At 33.8% G+C, this 17046-nt stretch overlaps 1 protein-coding gene across 3 annotated transcripts in view; it reads left to right on the top strand.

The window, feature by feature from the left end:
* Window positions 1-2832: 2832 nt before the first annotated feature.
* The window catches only part of LOC136272617 (uncharacterized), a 37087-nt gene continuing 22873 nt past the window's right edge, over window positions 2833-17046 (top strand). The window contains exons 1-6 of one of the 3 annotated variants that reach the window (XM_066074407.1): window positions 2833-2876; window positions 3179-3472; window positions 10101-10418; window positions 11510-11860; window positions 14653-14808; window positions 14937-15071. In XM_066074407.1, coding sequence (XP_065930479.1) covers window positions 2853-2876; window positions 3179-3472; window positions 10101-10418; window positions 11510-11860; window positions 14653-14808; window positions 14937-15071 — 1278 coding nt within the window. In that variant the 5' untranslated portion in view covers window positions 2833-2852. The remainder of the gene's footprint in view (window positions 2877-3178; window positions 3473-10100; window positions 10419-11509; window positions 11861-14652; window positions 14809-14936; window positions 15072-17046) is intronic. The other 2 variants (XM_066074408.1, XM_066074412.1) reach the window with 2 other exon arrangements.

Genomic DNA, 17046 nt, shown 5'->3' with positions numbered 1-17046 from the left:
CATGAGATTATGTACTTCGTTTCTGATCGAACAGATGTAACTAAAGGTTAAAACTAGCAAGGGACAGTTTCAGATAAAGTACCCGGTCAATATTTTTGTAAAATTGAGAGTGTTGCTACAATTCATGAAATGATTTTCAATGACTAGCATTAGTTAGAGGGGCGTCTCTTGTTAAAATTGATATGCAAAATGTAGGCCCCATATGTTGGGTACATGAGAATCAGAAGTAAAATACGAAACCTTCGGCTCTGACTGTCGACTTTACATAGTGAAAGTGCAAGTTACAGACGTGTGGGAATTAGCTTGGGGAGGTCTAAAAAGCTGAACAATTATGAAAAATTGGCAAAATATGAAGGGTCAACATCTCATAAAAACCAGTATGTAGAAAATTTCACAGGTTTTGACTAGTAATTTTTTTTCAAGAATTGGTGACTGGCCTTATAAAGAGCGAATTAAAGTTATTTGTGCTGAATGGGAACTGAGATAATTCTAGTTACAGAGTTCCGAAGACACGCATCCCCTGGCTACAATGAATTGTATAAAAAAAAACTATACCCGTGCCACCTTCAAAGATAAATGCAACAAGTTGTACTTTGTACTGTTCTAGCCAGTATTATAAGCAATTATTTATAAAGGTGTTTTCAAGTAGCTTCAATAAATACATCTCGGGGGTAATGACATTTAATGTCTAGATTAACAGATAATCACCATTACTAGATATATATAATCATTTCCTTTTTCCTCAACAAATCCTTACTTTAAGAGATCTGTTTTTAATTCAATACACATGTGCCTTTCTGTCAGTATATTCATAGTCATTCGTAGCGATTTTAAATCTTGCATCCTAAAAGCTTCGCTTTAATCTGAGATTTTGATGTTGTCTTTCTTAGTATTTTATTTTATTAAAGTAAAACTGCGTTTTCTCAGTAAGTAAAATAAATGTGATTCTGATATACATTTTTACAAGAATGTAATACAGTAAGTATTGAGTAATATTACGATTTGTATGAATTAGTTTAATCTGAAAAACCGAGAAATATTCGGTTAAAAATATTGCTCTCATATGCAAGATACCATTTGTGGTACAATGTCACACAATATACCAATCCATTCCGTACATACCGTAAAAACAAATGTTGTTCATGACAATTTTAAAGTTGATTTATTGGTCAAATTCTATATACATGTTCATAAATATATAACTTATCTCCCTACTGGAGGTCTATATTCTGATTAACTTAAACCAATTTATGACCAGTTTGTTTTTTCGAACACAACACAACTTGCTATTTCGGTGGATATTTTCTCGAGCTTCTATAATCAATTTATTTGTTGACTTCTGTGTCAGATGTAGCATCAAGATCAGACTTCATGTGGTTTTTTTTTTTTACTTGAAACAACATTTCTAGGTATCAAGCATCAGGTGTATTGTCTGACCATCATACCAAAATGTTGCTTTCATATGCAACGCAACATTTCGCCCAAGATCTATTCAATAAATGGGGGTTTTTTTCTTTGACTTTTGAAATAACACCCTCAAACCGATACAACATAACAACAGGCACCATTACATAACGACGGGATATAAAATAGCCAAAAACTTAATTGCCAACTCATCAAAATTAATGCGCGAATGGTTCGCCATAATGTATTTTTAATTTATCTTTATTTATTTATAAATTTTTGAATGTAGTTTTCCGACGCGGAAGTTATAGATCTAAGGTTATAAAATATACGACACAGCTGTGATAATGTCAGCTTATTTTTAGAAGCATTTTATATATCGGTCAACGTTATCCTTAATAGCATTCAAATTTTACATTGTCTTTACTTTATATGCAGTCGTCACACGATAGAACAAAAATAAATGTGATGCAACTATGCATAATTAAACAATTTTGTTAAATATTCAATAAGCAGAAAGTCAAATCATTTAACACTATTAGTTAAATCAATTTGTAGAAGTCAAAACAAATGGGAAATTTGTAGGTTATTTTTTTAAATTCCAAATCAGATACACATACACAAGTAGTATTTATATTTGAGCTACACGGTATACATATACATTACAAAATCTGTTCAGATTTTGTAATGTACATGTAAATGTATATGTACTGTCAATGTGCACGTGGTCAACTTTTGAGTTGTGTATATTACTATATGTATTTATACATCAGTGCATTTGAAAAGATAGTGAAATTTATCCCCAATGCAATTTTATTGCAGGCACATAATTTACAAATTCTGTTTTCTCTGTTTTAAACCATCTTCCTATCTCATTAGGTGCATGTAATTTATATAATATTACCCATTCTAAATTTACAATATAGAAGAATACCACTTCGTACATCTAACTGATATTGATTTGTAGAGCTTCTACAAAAAGAAATATGTAAAAATATTACTGGCAAACACCATTTACTTATAAATTTATACAGACATTATCTGTTCATAATGTTACTGAACTATGTAATTTTTAATTATACAGGAAAATAACTATGTCTTGCAATTAATAAGTGTGAGAAAAATATTCTCAATAAATTGATTAGAAATATTCTCCATATCCTCCCTATGTTTGAATTAATACATATATATTTACTCTATCTTTAGTTAGTATTATACTGTTTCGGCATTGAGCCTTCATACTGTAATGCCATTATATATATTGTCATACAGTAAATGCTATAAAATGCATGTCTCATGCGAGATGTCCAAAACAAAGCATTTTGTGTGCATATTATTCCGTTTTCGCTATACCCCTGACTACGGCATATCAACTTAATTTTTCACCTGCAGCTAACCTAATATTAGTGACCCTTGTTGGTCTCCATACACTTTCGTTTTAAATCATCATGGCAGATAAACCAGCACCGATGGTAAGTATCTTTTACTGTAAATATCAAGTATATTTCCGTTTAATTGTTCTTGATAATGTTATACTTTAAGCTTATTCTTTTCACTTATGATTGAGAACTCATTTTATTTATTTATGATTAACTTTCAACAGTACTTTCTCTATTGCCCATTTGAATAATTAACTTCCTTGCCTTCAATCGGAATACATTGTGTACAATAATAACTTAATTTTAGTTTGGAGACATAGATTAATTTATATAGCGGGTCACTTAAACTAGAAAAAAAACCATTAACCTGTGTTATATTCGTGATTTTTCTCAAGAAGGAGTATATAATGGAAGTTCTGAAGCGGTATGAGAATGATAAAAATTATATCCAAGCATTTCAAGAATATAAAGACCTAATGGCAGCAAAGGCCCAACTCTCATCCAATGGCCATGGGATCCCAAGCTTCGGGCCAGTTGTCCCATTCAAAGAGGAAAATGTAACAGAAGAACAAAGAACTTACAAACCAAATCTAGCCCAGATACTACTGGACGCTTGTATGCACCTTGAAAAGAATAGCACCTTGGCATGGAGGGAATACATTGATTGCATAGAGAAACACAAAATTGCAGTATGTGTGTCATATTTTTTTCAGACAACACATCATCTCCCCTCTCTCTCTCTCTCTCTCTCTCTCTCTCTCTCTCTCTCTCTCTCTCTCTCTCACACACACACACATACACACACACACACACACACACACACACACACACACACACACACACACACACACATTACAGCATGGACTATTATCCCATCATTAGTTATTTTCCGTACTCTTTCTTTGGATCTGAATATTTTGGTAAATAATCTGTATGAAATAACTACACCTTGCCCAAAAACGTACAATCAACATTTTTTATAAGAATGAGCGTTTATTTAATTCAACAACCTGGATTGTTCAATTTTAAATACATTTTAATATTATAAATTTAAAATGTTCGCTCTTCCAAATAGATTTGTTTGCTTTATTGAAAAAATCTTTAGATATCATAATCAAAACCGTGTGCAAAAACTATGGACTTCTTTTAAAAAACAGGTAATATGAAAATTAATATAGCGCTAAATATACCTGTAATTCTAAAATTACCAGTTGTCTAAAACAAAGTCAATAAGACATGGCACAGACATGACAAAAAACATACTTTTACACCTAAAACAGCCTAAATAAACAATATCGATGGGCATACAAGCATAAATAACATTATAAAATACTTTTAAATTACATTTGCAAATCCTGTAATCATAAAAATCATATTAATATCTAAAAATAAGAGAATGAATAAGTGCTATGGAGTAAACACGTCTAAGTGAATTGTTCATAAAACAAAAATGACAAATATTTTAAAAGCTATTTTATAAAAATTGCCTTTAATGTCCTTTAAATATGTTTAAAGAGTGTGCCTGTTTCATTTTATTACGAAGAGCGTTCAACAAGTGCGCTGCTACCCCGCTTAGCTGGCGTTTTCTGTATGTCTTTGTCTGGATTTTTGAAGTCATTATGCGTGAAGTTGACTAAAAAGATAGTTAGGATGGTGGAGCGTTGATAGCCTGGCCCGAGGTTATAAAACTTTCTTGAGTACGATCTCGTACTCCAAATCGTACTCCGTGCTCCAAATCATACTCGTACTCAAGGTATCGAGGTCATAAAACTTTTTCATACTCGTACTCCGGCTGAGTACAAAACGGCGATTTTCTGAGTAAGCTTTGAAGCTTTCTGAAAGTCGTACTCAAAACATTTAATCTAAATAAAATGCAGTGCAAACATATACTATTGTTCATATTGTAACGTTCTGTATTATATGCTGTAATTTAATCATATATACATGTATATGAATTAAAATGGAAAGTTTCTACCATTTTATTAATGAGATATCTACATGTAGATATAATGGAGGTAAATTTAAGAGTAAGGGCGAACTGCAACCAAGATTATCAAAATAACTTTTAGATAGTTTGCTTCATTAATTAATGTACATATTCATGTAAATCTACATACAAAATACTATCGTTGAATAGCTGGACTTTTTAAGAATTCTGTTTTTAGTCAAATACGACCCATACACCCCATCATTTAAAACAAAGTAATCAATGTAAATGTATCGTTACTAATCAATTTCAATCAGATGTACTTGCTGGGTCCCTTTTTTGATTATAGTGAATATGTAGGTTAGTTCTAAACATTACAAAGGATGGGGGATGCATAAAAGTCTAACTTTCTATTGCTTACTTAGTAATCAATTATCATTTATGTTCATGCCACAAAACTTGGAAAGGGAAACATTTTATAGAATAAGCTGTAAATCAGTGGCGGAGTAAAGGAGGTTGCACCCCCCCCCCCCACAGTCCTCAAAAAAATTGTCCAAATAAAGTTAAATCATACTCCTTCTGGCAAAGAAAATGTACAACTTGCGAGTCTTAATTATCTTTTTTTTAACTTGGGGGATTTCTCTACATTAGACTGATTTCAATGGTTCCATATGAAGAAAACGCTTGTGTTCAATGGTGTAACTAAAAAAGCCAGAAAAAAAACATTTTGGTTACGCTGTCCTTGTGTTCAAATATGACCAGTCACCCATATACCCACCTTTAAGTAATTGGTTATATTAACTAGTGTTTTAACGACTCTTCCATTGTTATTATAATATAAGCTGGTATATATAGTTATCTTTTATTAAAACTTTATTAATTTACATTGTCCCATTGAATTTGATTTTTTAAACTGATTAATTTACAGTCATTCGAAAGAAAAAAAAAATAAAAGGATATGTTTCTTGGATTTATAAAAGACAGAGGGATTTTATGACTACAAACCTTTAAAAATTGTAAATAATTTTATTACTTTAGGTATACTGGTAATCACGAGAAGAAATATATCAAACGTCTATTTGAATATCAAAGAAATTTTACCATGGAATATCACCTACCTTACGATCTTTATTATTTATTACAAATTAAAACATCGAGAGCATAGACATGTCTAAGTATACGTAAGGTGAAATGCATTGTTTGGTTTAACATTTGATTATAAACGCTCGAATATAAGGATGGTGGGTCCCGGTGACCCCATAGTCTTAAGTATTATATTAGTATATTTCTACAAATGAATATTTAAAAATAAAATTTGGTGTTATGGCATCAAATTTTATTCTTAAATACACAGTTATGGAAAAACATTTAGTATGATCGACGTATATATTATGCTTGAGAATTCGGGTAATTTACAGTTAATTAAAAGCTTGTTTATGTAAAAAAAAAAATATATAACACTTTAATTAATCATAACCCGCATGATAGAAACTAGAAATTATGAGAGAGAGAGAGAGAGAGAGAGAGAGAGAGAGAGAGAGAGAGAGAGATGAAGGGGATTATTGTTATTCTATGCAATCGATTGAAAATACATGTAATACTTGTGATAAAATAGCTTCTTCGCATTTTCCTGTGAGAGATTTTTTTCTATATAGCTTAGCTGTGGGAATATTCATCTCTTAAATTGATTTATTTCATCAGCAAGTAACTATTTAGATAAAGTAACCAAATATTTATGTCAAATGCATCAAAATTAACACATGTATTTCGAATTTTAAAGATGAATAGGAAAAGGCTTGCTCAAAAATATCAAATGACGTTACTTAAGATTAAAAATGACACAGTACGTGTATGTATAAATTCTAAACACACATTTTCAAGCCTTGATTAAGTGAGAAAAACTTGAACCATCGATAAAACCCCACAAAAAGGGTTACAGCAACTTAAGTACACAGTTTTCTTGAACACATTGTTTCGGTTTAACGTGGTCCTCATATTGGAAATTTCAACAATATTTTAATTAGTGAATTTTCTTAAACTCTCGTGCACATTCCCAAAAATATTGAAATGAGAAACTTTACGTGTGTCCTTGGCTTTTGGCATATGTTCATTGATGCAATTTCAACCCCAACCCCCACCCCACCCCTTCAAGATATTAGATGGGGGTTTTTTCACAAGAATTAAGGCAAATATAGTATGTTGCAATTTAATTAGAATACCCATATAATTTCCTTAGTGTATACTTTCTGAGTGTGAAAATAAACGGATCTTCTGAGTATTTTTGTGATTTTCCCAAGTATATGTTTCTATGTTTTAATTAAACTCTTCCCTGTATTTCCTTATACAGGAACTGCTCACTAAATATCTTAAGAGATATCCACTTGGGGCAGTGACTTTCCAGTTTTGTATTGGCGTCGTTTCTGACCTTTTCCTGGCATGTAAAATATCAAAATCGTTAAAAAGCCAGGAAAACTTAAGATATATCGAACTAAAATCTATGTTGAAATACTCTCTTCATATCCGTGCAAATTCTTACTTCTTTCTTTTATATTCATATCGTTCCTTACAACATAATTATACTTAATCATCATATGCATAAATCACTATCTGCGTCTCATGAGAGAGAGAGAGAGAGAGAGAGAGAGAGAGATTTGACATAAATACATTTTGTTGATAATTTTACCAATTACACTGGATTTATCGTCCTTGTTGCTCAAAAATTTTTAAGTTATAGATGCAGACGCATCTCCATGCTTGCAGATGAAGAAGGTAATGTGTACATGTACATGTAAATAATGTGTTACATTTTGGTGATAAATAATTAATCTGAATACTTGTACAGTTTGCCTACATGCCAGGACTACTTACATGAATTATTGTTCTCTGTCTTTCTCCAGAGACGTAAAATTTCATCGATTGGCTTTTGGAGCTTACTCCAAATAGTACTCAGCTGAGAACGTACTCCAAAACTTTTATAACCTCGGTTTTTAGAGTCGTACTCAGTGGAGCACATACTCGGAGTACGAGCTGGAGAATGAGTATGGAAAAAGTTTTATAACCTCGGGGCCTGGTGTCAGTATTTTGAATTGCGGACGATTAAATTACACAAATATGGAGATCTGCCAGGATAAGGGTGATATGTTCCCGTCCGATATTCTCGTAACAAGACGAGCTGCAGTGTTTTTGGACTGGTTGTATTCTTTCAAAATTACTAGTATGCTTTGCAACTCCATATAGGAGACAGTTCTCGTAGTCCAGTCTGGCAGTGAAAACAACGTTAACCGTGGTTTTGTATGTTTCTTTTGTAAGGAAACATCGTTTACGGCCAGTGTTGCACATCTGAAAATGACACGACTTGACGACCGAGGATACCTGTTTGTCCATAGTAAGGGGTTAGTCGAAAATTAAAATAACACCTAGGTTCCTCAAACAAGGCACACATTCACTGACATAATTACCAACATTAAGCTGAAATTATAGTAGATGCTTCTGATTCTGTTTTCTGGCGAAGATTATTAATTTATTAATTTGTGTTTATCTCAATTTAGTTTAAGTAGATTCGATGTTATTAAAGAGCCAATGTCGTTAAACACTTAATGCACGTCTTGTCGAAAGAAATAGTCGGTCCAATTTTTTAGTAGTCTGATTTTGAAAAGAATACACCAACACCAAAAGGAAGCATACGAGAGTCTGACTTGATAGATCCAATGGTGACACACTTCCGCCTGTGTAGGAATGGTTCAATCCACTGTCACGAAAACCATATGATACAGTCGGGCGTTGGGACAGTATGCCGTGGTCAATGACATCAAAATCGGATAAATCCAATTGACCAATCTGCTGAAGATTGTTGGTCCAGTGCTGTAACAATATCATTGTGGACCTTCATAAGGGCTGTTTTTATAGAGTGTCTGGTGTGGATCTCACAGAGAATTTGCATCAAGGTGACCATCAATTCTAGGAGCCAGAACTTTTTTCAGCATTTTTTAGATGAAAATCAATTTTGATACGGGTCGAACGTTTTTCAACACTTCCTTCCTTGTCAAGCCCAAGTGGTCGAACAAAGCCCTCCTTTATGGTGTTGCGATGGGGCCACTTCGATCCAAACTAACGGTATTTTTTTTTTTAGATATTTAAGGCCGAAAGCAAGAAGTGACGAAATTATTGATTTATGGTGTTCCGATGGGGCCACTTCGACCTTCGCACTTTTGCCTTTAGGTCGAGTTGCGAGAGTGCGAAGTTGCGAAGGCGAAAGTGCAAAGTTGCGAAGGCGAAGGAGCGAAAGTGCGAAGATGCAACGGCGAAGCGCGAAGATGCGAAGGCGAAAGTGAGAAGTAGCAAAGGCGAGGAAGTGATACTACTATCGTAGTGAGTAGCGCCGGCGAGCAACGCGAGCTCTAAGAACCAGTGTGCGCGGGAAAAAGAACGAGCTAAACCTACAGTTCATCAAACAAATTTTTTGTCTACGTCCCATAATGCTCTCTAATGTTTTCACCCGTGGTGCTATGCCAAGATTGGCCGACTTTTAACTCGTAATTTACGGTGTCTTAAAGTTTGAAGACATGTTTTGAGTACCGCATATGCTTTGGCGAGACTCAAACGATTTGTTACGTGCTTCCATTCCTTCGTATTGAGTCGAGAAACGTAAACAAAGACGAACAAAGTCATGGATGACGTCACAGTGCTCTCGTGCTATATTTCCCGCGATAAATTTAGAGGTTGATCAAACATCTGTAATGAGTGTACTAGCTATTTCAGTATAGACTGCGATACCTGCCTCATTGACATATGATTTGTTTTAAAAAAATTTATACAATTCAAAACTTGTAAATACAGTAAATTGAAGATTACTTGCGTTTTATCATAAGACAGGATCAGATAGTGCGCGAAATCAAAAGTGGAGGCAAAAATACAGTTGATTATTAGATGGAAAGAAGGAGTACGGAAAATAACATACAAATGTTTTCTAGTGATTGTGTAAATCAGTATTAGTAATAGTGCTGGATTGGACTGATTAGAATGACTGTAAATATTATATAATCTTTGAAATTGTTGCTGTTGTTTAGTTGATTAGTGCTTGTTTAATGTTATGCTTTGTTTTGTTTTGTTTTTTGTTTTTTTGTTTTTTGCGTTCATTCTAATTCATTCATTTCTATTCATTCTAAAACAGTAACTTTAAAATGTAAACAAAAACATGACGTCAGCTGTGTTTTTACATAACAGAATATTGTAAGCTCTGTATCTCGCTTAAAAAATGACGTCTGACACTTAAATTTTGGTTGAATATTAGAAATGTCTTTTATATGCAAATAAACTCTTGCAAAACATCCGAAAGCCAAAAATATGATAAAAGTTGTTGACTTTTCATAGTTGTCATTCTTTTTCTATAGCGGCCTCGTTTTTCAACCCAAAAGAAGGACTACATGAGAGAAGTTCTGAAGCGTTTTGAGAATGATAAGAATTACGCACAAGCATTTCAAGAATATAAAGACCTAACGGCAGCAAAGGACCAACTCTCATCCAATGTCCATGGGATCCCAAGCTTAGGGCCAGTTGTCCCATTCAAAGAGGAAAATGTAACAGAAGAACAAAGAACTTACAAACCAAATCTAGCTCAGATACTACTGGACGCTTGTATGCACCTTGAAAAGAATAGCACCTTGGCATGGAGGGAATACATTGATTGCATAGAGAAACACAAAATTGCAGTATGTGTGTCTTATATTATTTTTCAGACAACACATCATCTCCCCCTCTCTCTCTCTCACTCTCTCTTTCTCACACACACACACACACACACACACACACACACACACACACACACACACACACACACACACACACACACACACACACACACACACACACACACACACACACACATTACAGCATGGACTATTATCCCATCATTAGTTATTTTCCGTACTCTTTCTTTGGATCTAAATACTTTGGTCAATAATATATTATTATAGTATTATAACTAACTGGAGATATTCACTATATCTTAAATCAGGAACTGCAAAAACGTGGCAACTGGCTAATGTCGTTACCACCACTACACCCAAACCGGTCACTTTAAATACTAGCTCTAAAAATAGCACACTTACCCGACACTCGTCACTCACATACGGTAACCCGTTCATAACAAAAAGAAAGAGGAACACAAATATAAACACCATTATATACAAAACTGAATCAACTTTATTACAATGAACAAGATAGCTGTATTATCTGTTAACTGACTCGACAGTCTTGGTACAATTAATTTGAACTTGGGAGAAATAGGGATTTTATTTAAAATATTAAAATGTTGTATATTGTTGAATTTCAATTATTTAACCTAACTAAAAGCTTTATTATCGAACTACATGTATCTTGCACAAGTATACAATTTCAATCTTCCTGTTCACAGGTAAATGATGAATAGACCCCTTCACGGTAACTGCAGTACTGCTCTTTTGTGGGGCAAAATGTCTACATACGGTAGTTTGGTGAAATATGATGTATCTCGAATACTTTGATATCTCGTAGTTTTTAAGCAGTCCCATCTAGTTCTGGATAGCAAAGTTTGACTGTATCTACTTACTAAAACTTCAGCTTTTTAAATTTACGCTGCAAGAAAGCAGTACTACAGTTATCGTGAAGGGGTCTATAAAGAGGTTTAGTAACAGCTGATGTGTGCAACTGAAAAGTGTTAGATCTACGATGGATTCCTCTAAGAAAATATGTGCATTTCATCATCAAAAACTGTTATAATGACAAATTATAAAACTGCTTTTTGTTTATTTTTAAATGGCAGCCTACACCCTCTGCAGGCAATCCAAAAATGTCCATTAAAACATCCACTGGCAATATCAAGTACTATATGAGAGAAGTTCTTAGGGAATATGAGAATGACAAAAATTATGAACAAGCATTTGAAGAATGTAAAGACCTGCTGGCAGCAAAGGGCCAACTCGCAACCAGTGTCTATGGGATTTCAAACCCAGGACCAGTTGTCCCATTCAAAGAGGAAAAAGTTACAGAAGAACAAAGAACTTACAAACCAAATCTAGCTCAGATACTACTGGACGCTTGTATGAACCGTGCAAAGAATAGCACCTTGGCATGGAGGGAATACATTGATTGCATAGAGATACACAAAATTGCAGTATGTGTGTCTTATATTATTTTTCAGACAACACATCATCTCATCTCATCTCTCTCTCTCTCTCTCTCTCTCTCTCTCTCTCTCTCTCTCTCTCATATTACAGCATGGACAATTATGTCATCATTAGTCATTTCCGTACTTTTTCTCTGGATCTAAATACTTTGGTCAATAATCTGTATGAAATAACAACGCCTTGCCTAAAAACGTACAATCAACATTTTTTATAAGAATTAGCGTTTATTTGATTCAACAACCTGGATTGTTCAATTTAAAATACATTTTAATATCATAAATTTAAAATGTTTAACTATTCGCTCTTTCAAATAGATATGTTTGCATTTAAAAAAAAAAAATCTTTAGATAATTAAAACCGTGTGCAAAAAATATGGACTTTTTAAAAAAAAAAAACACGTAATATAAAAATGTATATAGCGCTGAATATACATGTAATTCTAAAATTACCAGTAGTCTAAAACGATGTACGCTAAGATATGGCACTGACATCACAAAATGCATAATCCATGTAAATCCAACATCTGACATCTGTATAACGACTTGTTTCTGCCTTTCCATACTTTTTCTCCGGTTCGATGCCATGTTGGTTTGCAGACGATAATTGTTTAATACGGGAAATAACTCAAAAACTAACAACGCGAAAGCAGAAAACAGTCGGAGATTCGTCGGACGATTTTTCTAATTCTGGTAACGTAGAATCTACCTTACAGAAACAAACGATGTTACGGTGGCCATTTTGCAGACTCAATTATGGCACTCAACGATAAAACAATTCGTTAACAAGTTGCTGTCCTTTAAAAAAGGACTACAATACGTGGACAATTTGCATGTGTTTCCAACGAAAACGTGAAAGCCTTAAGATTATCAGAGATTCCACCCATTCTAGCCCCCTGCTTGTAACCACCAAATTTGTACGTTGTATTACGTATATGTATAGCCCTGACATTTTATCTCAGAATTTAAAGGGTTCATACTTCTAAGATAATTATGATATATCTATTAATGAAGTTTGCATGTAAAGTATCAGGCATTCGGCGAATTCTGTTAACCAACTTTTATTCGCTTGCGAAAAATTTCCACGAGGTTCGCGAGGGCCTCGTTGTCGCGAATATTTCTCGCAGCGAACTATTCGTTGTCGTATGGTTGTTAAAGTAAGACTGGTATGGAGAAGGCTTGGCCGCAAACCTAAGTCGTAGCGAACCAATTTATCAGAAGTAAATCGCGAAATAAAGTCGTCGTGAATAATAGCGAGAGAAACGAGCTCTAAGAACCAGTGTGCGCGGGAAAAAGAACGAGCTAAACCTACAGTTCATCAAACAAATTTTTTAACTTGTAATTTACGGTGTCTTAAAGTTTGAAGACACGTTTGAGTACCGCATATGCTTTGGCGGGACTCAAAAGATTTGTTACATGCTTCCATACCTTCGTATTGAGTCGAAATACGTAAACAAAGACGATCAAAGTCATGGATGACGTCACAGTGCTCTCGCGCTATATTTCCCGCGATAAATTTAGAGGTTGATCAAACATCTGTAATGAGTGTACTAGCTATTTCAGCATAGACTGCGATACCTGTCTCATTGACACATGATTTGTTTTTAATTTTTTTTAATATAGAGATGATATAAATATACAATGTATCTTCGCAAGAACCATACTTTACTCCATTTCTTTTAGCTAATTGTGCATGCATGTACAGTAGGCAGGTAAGTACATGTATATGAGTAGGAAGGAAATAAACAATAGGACATTTTGAAATAAATAAAAAGGAATAGAGAAAAAATACACAGTTAAAAAATGTATGTAGATATTGCATATAGTCAAACCATTGAATTTAAAGGTGGGAAATTACACACCTACAAACAGGACCAGGCACTCTCTTTCTCTCTCTCTCTCTCTCTCTCTCTCTCTCTCTCTCTCTCTCTCTCTCTCTCTCTCTCTCTCTCTCTCTCTCTCTCTCTCGGGAGAGGGGTAGGGGGTTGCGCTGTATGTATAATAACCATTCAAATAAGTACCTTTGGCATACTTATTGTAGAGCAATACTCTCTCAAAAATTCTTTGACGTTCGTTGATACCTGACGATAACACTAGGTTGACAATGATGAAAAGTATGTGTAATTCTTGCTGCGCTCGCGAGAACGGTAGCACCGTAAAACATATTAGCAGGTTTACCGTATTTGCGCACACATTACGATTTGCACTAATTTGTTAACTATGCGGTGACAGCTTTGTGTAAATTAATTTCATATTTTGATGCATTTTTCTTGAGATTTAGACTTTTAAACAGTGACATAATTATTTAATCATACTTCAATGCTTAAAAAATTTTAATCGGGAAGTACTCTAGCCTCGCCTACCATAAAAGTAAAGTTAAGTTACATGTGTATTCGGAAAACAACAAAATATTGCAAATATGCTGTTTGATGCATATTTTAGTTTCGGTATAACATTAACTTATTTCATAATACTGACATTTCATATCACATGCCGATCATTTCTTTGAAAGGAATACTTTGTTTCTGTACTGTTTACCGACATCTTTACAATTACAGCGCCTTTAAACTTATGTGTGCATATGGCATGTAATCCTGATCCCGATTCAGATAAACGTGTGCTTGCCTGGTTCTCTGAGCTACCCATTACGCACAGGAACCAGGCTAGCTCATAGCTTCCCCATAGCATCCGGTTAAACCTCGCTTATATATTTTCTGCGTGGACCTCAGGGTCCACGCAATAATATTTTGGAAAGATGGTGATACAACCATAATACATTACAGAATTCAGCAGATAGAAGCAGAGAATTCATTGCTGCACAGGCCCCTGTAGATCCAATAATTGATCAGCTGCCTACAGAATTCAGTCCAGAGATTCATGCTGAAGCAGCAAACACAACGGAGGCATATGAGTATCCAACAAAAAAGAACAAAGAACAGGTAAGCTGCATTAGTCATAGTTTTGGGGTTTTTTTGATTTTTTTTTGGTTTTGGGGGGGGTTTTCGGACAATAAATGATTCGATCAACTAAACACTCTATAAATATACTTTAATTTATTTCTCCGTAGAAACAAACTCTGACACTGTTTGAGTTATTAGATAAAGAAGACAACAAAGACTCGGATGAGTTTGAGGAGGCTCAACAGGATCTTGTCCACATGTTTACCTGTCAGGCCGTACTCAGGAGCTCATTCCCTCATGCTGTGAGTTCAAGTCCAGTTGTGTGTGTGTGTGTGTGTATATATATATATATATATATATATATATATATATATATATATATATATATATATATATATATATATATATATATGATTTTTATCCAACGAGTTGTGTATTTTCAATCCCCTATCTTTGGCGAGGAGATAGAAAACAACGAGTTGAATAAAACCATATACCATCATAAATATTGAGTGATTCTTTTAAGTACATGTTTTACAGCGTCATTTTTTAAACCTCAATCATTTCTGTAAACATTCTAATTGTCAGTCCACAACACATTTACTACAAGACGTCAACAACTTAAGGAATGAAAAACATTGGAAGATTAACAAACGTGCATTTTATTTTTTAAATTTTCTAGCATATTTTCATCAATGTATGAAAAAATGAAACAGCATGAAAATTTCATTTTTGAAATGGTTGACAGTTTGTTATTGTCATTTTTGGGAGTTGATTTTAATCAACTTTCCTATGCAGTTACTCAGGCAAACCGAAAGTGAAACAGTGTTTGGACCTAAGCACAAATCAACACCGCTGACAACATTTAGTTCTAATCAATAAATTCTATGTAATGAGTTCTTAAGCATTGTTCTTCAAGGAAACTCATTTATAGATACCTTGTAAATAGTCAGATTTTAAATGGTACGAACAATTTAATAGATATTTTTTGAAGTCGTACATTTTATGTATTCCTACCCCAGAGATCCATATAGTCTCGTTCAACCAGACGCTCGACTGTCTTCGTAAATCTCCGGCAAGCATAGATTCTCTGTTGCTTGTCGGAGATTAACGGATACAGCTGAGAGTCTGGTTGAACGAATGCTTGAATCCATACAATTTCTCATAGCTATTTCGATTACTAATACGTAGTTTGATGGAATAATATTTTGAATATTACACATCATGATTGATATTGGGTTTTCACGAAATTCCTGTAGGATTCAGATTATAAAAATGTGCGTAATTCAAATACTTATAGGAATTTTATTGCCACACTAAATAACATATCGTTGATTTTAAAATAAATAACAATCAATAAAATCAACTCCCGTCAGTACTTCAGTACTTTGATTCATTTATTACTCTTCACTTTTATATTGAGCTAACCATGTGATCACAAATAAAAATATGAATTCCAATGCTGATAAAAAAAATTTCATGTAGTGAACAATTCTTAAATTTAAAATCCGATAGATCTGTGTTAAATAGATTTAGGCAATTTAGACATACAAAACATTCGGCACTGTAGAACTGTAAAACTATATTATTATTATGAATTCTTTTTATAAGTAAAATGCGTAATTTTCTGAGTACCCAACATCTAAACGTTGTAAAATAATAAATGCCTATAAATATTGTACAATAACTATTACTGACAAAAATCTTTATAAAGTAAAATATGAATGTATTTACTACTTTTTAAATAAGTGAAAATGAAAATAAAATACAAGACGTTGATGAAACAACAGCTATGTTAAGAACGTCCATATAGAAATATCTATATTTGACACAACCTGTTTTCCTTTTAAAGATCTAAATATTCTATTTCGATTATTTGTTTCACACAGAAATTTCATTTTTATATTAATTAGATATATTGCTATCACATGGACAATCCTTAGTCGCCTAGCCTATAAAATGCATTTTGGTGAGAGAACAATTAAGGTAGATTTGGTATGATCTACCTACTGATGATAGATTTAGTATTCACTGTGCGGTTTGCATTTTCGTTAGTCCAGCTGTGTACGACAACTGATTGATGTCTTGCGCGAGTGCATAGGCATTGTTTAGACAAATTAAAATTAAGGCAAACAAGCTGTGTGCATTCTGCGGCCGTTGGCCTCGGGCAATAGAACACACTGAGCTGTTTCCTACACCAAGGGGGAAAGATTCTGGTCTATTGACTGCTAAGGCATTAAATAATTGTTTTATTACCTATCAAATTTAATGTTTAGT

Source organism: Magallana gigas, chromosome 2 (genome assembly GCF_963853765.1).
Source record: "Magallana gigas chromosome 2, xbMagGiga1.1, whole genome shotgun sequence".
In the NCBI taxonomy this organism is placed as follows: domain Eukaryota; kingdom Metazoa; phylum Mollusca; class Bivalvia; order Ostreida; family Ostreidae; genus Magallana; species Magallana gigas.
The sequence above is the reverse complement of the archived record's forward strand: the minus strand, read 5'-3'. Positions and strand labels throughout refer to the sequence as shown.